Raw genomic sequence first — 8,573 nt, forward strand, 5'->3', positions numbered from 1 at the left:
TGATTACCACGCACAAATCGACAAAATGTGTATAGCTAACACTCGGACTACTTCAGTCTGCATAGTTTCCGGAATCATGGCTAGTTTGGGGTTTTTACAAAATTATTTACCAGAGCCTTTCAAATCTATTCCAACGCATATGGTATGATTCACTTTATACTATTGCAAGAATACTGCAAAATTATTTTAGTTTCGTATCTATTAGTAAACATATATTTGATTAGTCCGTTAGTAAATATGCGTTACGTGGAGAACTACGTGGAACAGAAAACGTCTTGCCATGCTACGTGGATTTTTCTGAAGCGCGTGTTCGGATTGCGATGACATGAGGCATGTTTGCCTCATGATGATGATGATTGTCGTAGGGAATGCTTGTAATGTTTGTTGTAGAGATGCGTCAAACATATGGTGCTGTCAGAAACTGCGGCTGTCTCACGTTTTAGGATACAAATAGCTGGTAGCAGTGATTTACTAGCTTAGCCTTGGTGAGAACCTTCATAGACGGTATATCATTAGGCATCAAAATGTTCAGGGGAAATATGCTCTAAGTTTTAAATGTACAGCAAATCACACCTAACTTCTGTCAATAGAATGTCTGCAACTCATTTTTTTGCAAATCACTATAATGCATCCTAGCTGCGAATGTGATTATTTAGTATAGATGTAGATGGATTGATAACTTAATTTTGTGTATGCATGGGCCTATTTGGCTGTTAACTGCGTAATTTTGTGTTAGTTTTGCAACACAATTTGAAAAAGAGCTTGAAAATAATTGGTGGTTTTGTAAAGGGCCGTTGGGATTGCCTGAAGTGCTATCAACATTTGTTGGCCAGTCTTTTTCTTGATGGCGGGTTGACAGTGTCTGACCGGACGTCGCAGTTCTTTAACATAATCTACTATTACGCACAAGTGGTCTTATCTATGGTGGTCTTTTCATTTGACGCAGCATAAATTCTGCCACAAATTTTTGTTAGGGCTCTAATTTTTTGCTTGACAGTATCTTGGTTTGGTCTGCCGTGCATGTGTATATTTGGTAGCAATCATCATTCCTTTGCAGAAAATAAGTCGAACAATTACCCCTGCTGCAATACGTCACCAAACCGTAGCGCTGATTGAGTGTTCAATAGTGGACAATATGCACTGAATTCTTTTAATCTTCGTCGGACACTATTCTCTCCCGCACGGTTATGACTTATGAACTTGCTTTCATTATTGAGCATGACCTGCTCTACCACCCATGTCACATGCTTATATGCCCTGTTCAATCGTGCCTTCTGCTTCTCATTAACTTTTGGTTTCTTTCTTGTCTTACATCCTTGTAACCCATTCTCCAGCAACCTTGTTTTGACTGGTGAAGGAGTCACACCAACATTATCGAACTCTTTAAAACTCTACAAAAGGCCTTTGAAAGAAAGTGATATCAGGGTGCAATTCTGGTGGTCAGTAATAGATTGTTGTCTTCTTTTTCCAGCTCTTTCATCCGATCCATTGGTTTTAAACCATTGTTAAACGGTCAAAATACCACATGTTTTTAAACAATCAATCGCTAACACAAGCTTTCACTGAAAAGTTGCAGTTTGATGTGAGGTTTTGCCGTATTTTGATGCATTTGACCTTGATAGTAACTTTCCGAGGCCAAAGCTGGTAAGCAGAATTAGTTCTGCTTGAATGTTCAACGAAATTGAGAACATTATGTTTTACCTTAACAAGATTTGTGATTGGACTCTAGTGAAATAGTTAGATGATATTAATTCTATCACCTCTGCTGTAGAAGGATAATTAAAGGCACTTCAAATTGTTAGAATAAAATACAATTTCTGCAGTGACTGATGCACAGCACATGGTAACGGGATGAATTAATTTGACTCTAGCAGGGTGCAAAAAAGAAAAAAGTAGAAGAAATGAATGAAGAAAAGTCTTAATTTTTGACAGCACTGTATTTTTTGTTAAAGGTTAACTTGCAACAAAATTCACATTACAGTTATTTGGTATCAAAAAATTCACCATGTCTTACTCTGTTGTAGGTGCCAAACACGTGGAAATGTGATTACAAGCTCGTAAACGTTCAAAAACGAAAAGCCGCCATAGATTGGAATCTCTTTATTTATTTGACGTATTCATTACAGTTTGGTTATCATCTTGTCACGTTATGTTCTCACGGGAATTGAAAGGCCAATAAAAAGCTCAATATAAAACTTATCGTAGCTCTAGTTTATGACAAACACTTCGGGTTTTACCAAAGACCCCGTATCAAATATAGATGCTCGCTACTTTACAGTTTTGTTTCGGCTTGGACTAATCGTCAAGTCTTAATCTGATCATGTGACCCAATACTTCGAAAATAATTTTTGCAGCACTTTTCGATTATCACAGGTAACCAACAGGCTCGTCATGATTATCAGACAATGATATGTACTCATTCGAGCTAAGGTTGAAAAGTCTAACGATTTTTTACGGTAAGTTATAAGATATCAGTACTAAAAGTGACAGCATTACAATGACGATAAAACAGATGCGTAAGAACAATAGACATGGTTTTATTGAATGCGTGAAGTATATTTGTGAAAATATTTTGACGAATGAGACTGCATGAAAGTGTAAACAGAAACCATCCTGTAACAAGTACGTCCCGTTTGAGCTGTTTTTGAAAGCGAATCCAAACTACGGCGGTCTCGTGTGGCTGCAATTAACTGTTCGTTTTTTTGGCTTTTAAGAGCTTGTAATCACATTCCCACATATTTTGCACCTACAACACAACAGAGTAAGACATGGTGAATTTTTCATATCAAATAACTGTAATGTGAATTTTATTGCAAGTCAACCTTTAAAGCACATAAATTATATAGTTTTTTTATCATATATTTCAACACATCAGAGTCTTGGCTTTCGAATGAGCCTGTATTCAATACACAAAGACTAATAGAAAAGTTCTATAAAAAACAGGGTGTCAAAAGTATGTCCTGCAATACAAAAACACTTGGTTGCGGTTCCCACAATGTAATGTCATAATTGTTGTTTAGCCTTAGTTCGTCGATCCCTTTCGATGTCATTGAGGCTGTGCTTTTCTGTGACAATCGGTGCTGTTAAACCCAGAGAACGCTAATAATAAACTAGGATTCTAGATAATCAACAATGCCCGGGGATCGTGCTAACGCCTGACCAATACAAACACATGTTCTGGGTTAATTAATTATGCTTCAATAAATATACTGTCGTTGATAAAGGTAATGAAATCACATCGATTAAACTGTGACCTGCAGTGGCGTCGCCCGAGGACTACATGTCAATCGCACTTTCGCGAGATCACACAATGCTTGAAATTAATTAGTCTTAGTCGTGCCCCTCAACATCACAATAAAAAGAGAGGGCTAGTGCATAATATCATCGGGAAAACATAGTATGGTGCTTGGAATCTGAGTTATTTATCATAGAAATAATCTGTACATGGAGAGCTAATGACGCTGATTCCTTTGTCATCTTCATTAATTCTCTGGAGTTGTCCTACTTTGCCTGCCACTAGTGTCATTATCGTAGTTGATAAATATAAGCGATAAGCAATAAAATTAACGGTGAGATCACACAACACTGAATATGAAAATTGTGATGTCACAATTTTCGAGCCTATGCTATTGAACATTTCTGCGGTAGAGCTCTGGGAAAATCCTATAAACACCAACCAATGTCTGTCTCACCATGTCAAACAATGGCTCATATGAAAGCCAAGATATTGAAAAACCTGAATAAGCTGAAACAGTACTTATGTAATTGATGTGCTTTAACAGTGCCATCAGTTATAAACTTACATGTACAGTGCACCCTTGCTGTACGATTTTAATTTGTTCCAAGGTTGGCATCGTATACCGAAAATGTCGTATAGAGGGATATAGAAACCCACAGTAATTATATAATGCAGACATCCCCTGGTAAAAATCATCACAATTTTCCATAATTACTGTACATATTGAAAGTTAGTAACAAAATAGTATGTTAGTCCTAGTAATTATAGTTACCTACAGTAACTTTATTGTATTTAGTGGTTATGATCTGCAATAAAATGTAACACTACAATGTGTATGTGCAATAGCAACAGTACGCACTTTAGGAAGTTCTTACCATCGAGACCGACGTATAACATAAAATTGAATTTAACTTAAATGAATTTAGCTTACTAACAGGGTTGGCTGATCAAAATCAAATGATTTAAATCATTGATTTGAATCATGATTTAAATCATCCTAAAAAATCATGTTTGATGATTTTTTTTATTGTTCTATGTCAAAGGCTGTGATTTAAATCATCTAAAATATCATGTTTGATTTATTTTCTTCAGAACTTTCCCATCTCAAAGGCTGACCCCAAAAAATTGGGACTTATAGAGGGTCACTGTGAATATGAACTGCACAACTTGGTCAAAATTAAAATAAAAACAACAATTGATGCAAAGTTGTTGTGTTATGTTGCTAATGTTTTCGTGTGACATACTTCAACAAAATAAAATAATCTTATGTTAGCAGTTATGAAAAAACCTGGTGATTGATGTTTTTAAAAAATTCAATTTTAATCAAAAAAGTCCAATTTTTTTAAAAGACATGGGTCAACGACCCGATCCTCGGCTCGGTAGGAGGCACGGTTGTAATTGAAAACTCGGCCGGCTGAGTAATAGCAGCCCAGGTTGACCGAAGATCGAGGTACCAATTGGGCGGAGCCAACAGAAGACATGATTTGTATATAAGGATGCGAGAAGAGACGGGAAAGGAGAGATCGCTGGCAGTCTCTTGCATGCTGCCCACTGAATTACATGTATATATATAATTCTCATTGTCTGTCCGTGATTCGGTCTGTCCAGCTATAGCTATTAAAATCTTGGAATGAAGGATCCGTGTCGCAGAAGATTTAATCTCAGAACCTCCCTTTCACCAGGCAATAAGCTAACCAATTGAGCTACGCGAAATGAATTGGATTCATTAGTTGATATGAGTGGTTATTTAGGTTAAAATACGCATAGCGACTCTGCATTACGCTACGGCGCAATGTCACTAAAGCTTGCTCTCACGACTCTTATTAGTAAGTTTAGCAATACGGATACTAGCTTGCTCAAATTAGCCATTGGCAATGTGCCAGGCTAATGGCAAGTGGCAGGCAACCACATTACCTGCCACTGTTTATTTAGCTGTTTTGTAATACCTGTGCAATGCCGGGCATTCCGCTAGTATATATATATTCTTGAAATATATAGCTATCTTATTGCCTTGCACTCGGTCGTTTTGATTTTTGTGGAACAGTAAAAGGGACCGGCAGTTTCCTTTACAGTATGCAAAACTACATCATAGGTGAAAATGGCTAGCACCCATTGATTGTTTAAGTAACCTCTGGTTCTTCATCTTGTAGGACTATTTGGGTCAACAGAAGGCTGAAAGAATTTTTCAAGTAATCATTACATTATGCGCGGTAGGTATGTTCTCTTATTAGTTTTTTATTTCCTTGTCACACTTATTACCCGTTTGTGCCCTCATCTAATGACTATTGGTTACCTATTTTTACATGTAAAATTTTACATGTACAAATAGGTACAATTTACATTTTATAATTCATTTTTCACTTCCAGTATGAAAGTATCGATGTATACAAGAAAAGCTTATCGAGCTTACATATTTAGTCCTCATTGCAGATTGTTGGCTTCATTTGGGGATATGTTGAGCAGAGGTTTTCCTACACTGTCTACATCACATTGGGTGGCTTCTTTGTCTCCTGTTTAGTGAGTGAACGCTTTATTACTATTATTGAGATCAAATCTGCATATGCTTGCCCTTGCATACATAGGCCTCTGTATGGTCACACATATCCCTTGCATACATAGGCCTCTGTATGGTCACACATATCCCTTGCATACATAGGCCTCTGTATGGTCACACATATCCCTTGCATACATAGGCCTCTGTATGGTCACACATATGCACATAAGTATTAGCTAAATCACATCATGGTATCAAATAATAATTTTGGGGAAGTAAAGAAGATGTAATTAATTCTATATTTAAAGAAAGCATTTTCTGGAACATCTTGAGGTAATTCTAACTTAAAATCATTTTTTCTTGTGAGTTTTCAATGCTCAATATTGCAGCAATCTTATGATAGCCATGTTAAGTAATAGCTCTAATGTTTGCATTATTTGATACTATGAGAGACTGATGTGCTGCATTCTCACACAGGGTTGGCATTATTCCCGGGAACAACTGTTTTTCCCAGGGCAGCGGGAAAAACTGGTATAAACCGGTAAAAACCAGGAACAACTGGTAAAAACCGGGAACAACTGGGAAATATTATAACGCCAGAATTTTTTATCCAAATATTTTGCTAAATAATGAAATTTAATAAAAATGGAAAATGGACTAAACAATTGGTTGTGTGACTCCATATTTAAATCAATCGATAGCAATGGAAATCAAAGTGTTTAAAAGTGGGAAAAATTAGAAAAAATCAACACTCAAGATACGGGCCAACGTTAAATAACGATGAGCCTTTTACAGTCCAATAATAGAACTGTTTTTAGGTGTATTGTTTAGCACTTTTTCCTTAGTGCAGACAAAGCTGCGCAACAGGCTTGGAGTGGAGAAAGCGTCCAAACTGGTAGCTTGATACCAAAACCTAAAAACAATTTCTTTTGGGTATGATTCGGCCGAATACGAGGATTAACTTTTCTTAGACAATCAATTCTCAATACTCTAATCTGTTTGTTCAGTTCACCGGTCTCGACTAATGTACTTGGCATTATCTTCATGTGTTTTTGTTTTTCAATTATTTTCTAATTGTTGTATTATGCTTACTTTCACGTTTCACACATCAATTTTGCTTTTCATTCAATATTGTTATTAAATATATATAAATAAACGAATATTATCTTGTGATCTGGTCTTTTCATTTTATGTTTAGTAAATAAACCAATTATAAAGGTTATGCACTTTTTTAGCCTGTGTCCTGTTAAAGAGCCATAAAGAGGCTCTATGACAGCTAATGGTATAAGTGTATTGTTATTCTTTGCTTAAGCATTAGTCAACTTGTCAAAAAAGAGGTTTTTTAGTTTTTCCCACTTTTTCCCACTTTTGGACAAAAATGAGTTTTTCCCGGGGCGGTATAAACCGGCAGTAATAACCGCCATGGGAAATTCTATGCCAACCCTGTTCTCACAAATGAGGTCTGACTGCTCCAATATATCTTAAAAATTCAGTTGATGCTTCACCCATTCGAATTACTTTGATAACATTACGAGTTTCTTAACATTGTAATATTTACTTTTTGTAAATTGTAAACTTATATGTAAACTATTCTCCAGCTCTTTTTGGGTTAGAATGTATACCATTTTCTGATTACAAAATAGACTGTTAACTGGTCCTTTTGGGTTATAAAATAGACGATCTATCAGTCTTTTTTTGATTAAAAAATAGACTGAAAACTATTCATTTTCAAGCTTTAAAATAGACTATTAACCAATCCTTTTGTGCTATAAAATAGATTTTCATTCTGTGTATTTTTGTGTGTATAACTGCTCCTTTCATCTGCGGTTCAGAAGAGTCAAAGGTCAGTGACATTGTTGTAGATTGTGCTGATTCCATGGCCAATGTTTAGAGTGAAGAAGGATCTTGTGTGGCAAAAGGTATTAGAGGAAAAGGAAGGAAAGGGTGACACATCTACTCAAAAAGAGAAAAAAAATTAATGTTATATTGTATTTTATATCTGCAGTGATATAATATATCTTGTTATTGTTGTCTTATTTCTGTGTTCTGTCTTCTCATTAGAGAGAAGGAAAGTCAAAATGTATGAAGATGTTCATTTTAAGTACAGAAACAGCGTAATCTATCATAATAACATACAGAGGCTCACCCTATAAATAATTATACTAAAAGCTGATTGAAATAACTCCTCTCGCAGTCTGAAATGCACCAGAAACCAAAACTCAGGACCAGAAATGTTTAAAACAGAAAATAGTTTCAGGCGTCATTTTCACATTCACTCATACAACTGTTGTCTGTGTACTTATGTCCTCAAAGGGATGGTTAATAACTTAATACACATAGTCCAAAACTACATGGGTATGCAAAATGCGTGAGAATCTGCTTTTATGCGTACGTTTGTGTGTGTATTTTGGATGTTAACAAGAAAAGCGTGTAAGAATGGTGCTAACATACTGATTAGTGTCAGAATCATTGCAAACTATTCGCATTAAGAGAAGAGTCAGTAATATACTCAGCTCTTGTACAAAGCATAAGAACTGATTGCTTGCCTGCTATTTCTTTGGCCGCTACCATAAAAGCAGCCACAAGCAATTTGGTTTATTTTTTGTAGCAAAACTATCCTGGAAGGATTGTATAAAATCTTATTTACTGACATTTTATCACAGCCACATGTTGCCTTTCGACAGCATACGAGTTGGGCCACATGCGCTTGAACTATATTGATCTCTTAAAATTGACAATGTTAAAGATGCTCAGAGCCGTCTAAACAGGGCCCCCACACAAAATACTTTCATCTGGCTTTGGTACAAGCAGATCTTCTTGCAGTCTCTCATTCAGGTTTGT

General features: G+C 36.1%; 1 protein-coding gene across 1 annotated transcript; it reads left to right on the plus strand.

Moving 5' to 3' along the window:
• The first annotated feature begins 24 nt into the window (after window positions 1-24).
• Window positions 25-7,768, plus strand: LOC137404626 (signal peptidase complex subunit 1-like). The gene is made up of 4 exons (XM_068090853.1): window positions 25-142; window positions 5,389-5,448; window positions 5,669-5,755; window positions 7,595-7,768. Exons 1-4 carry the CDS (start codon window positions 26-28, stop codon window positions 7,709-7,711), a joined length of 381 nt encoding a protein of 126 aa, XP_067946954.1. The 5' UTR covers window position 25; the 3' UTR covers window positions 7,712-7,768.
• The last annotated feature ends 805 nt before the right edge of the window (window positions 7,769-8,573 follow it).

Source organism: Watersipora subatra, chromosome 9 (genome assembly GCF_963576615.1).
Source record: "Watersipora subatra chromosome 9, tzWatSuba1.1, whole genome shotgun sequence".
NCBI classification, from domain to species: Eukaryota; Metazoa; Bryozoa; class Gymnolaemata; order Cheilostomatida; family Watersiporidae; genus Watersipora; species Watersipora subatra.

Bases quoted from the DNA above. Each gene is read 5' to 3' on its own strand.
- LOC137404626 (XM_068090853.1), top strand. From the start codon at position 26: ATGTGTATAGCTAACACTCGGACTACTTCAGTCTGCATAGTTTCCGGA. The intron at 5,449-5,668 runs GTAGGTATGTTC...TCCTCATTGCAG, and splicing joins TAATCATTACATTATGCGCG to ATTGTTGGCTTCATTTGGGG. The intron at 5,756-7,594 runs GTGAGTGAACGC...ACATTGTTGTAG, and splicing joins GCTTCTTTGTCTCCTGTTTA to ATTGTGCTGATTCCATGGCC.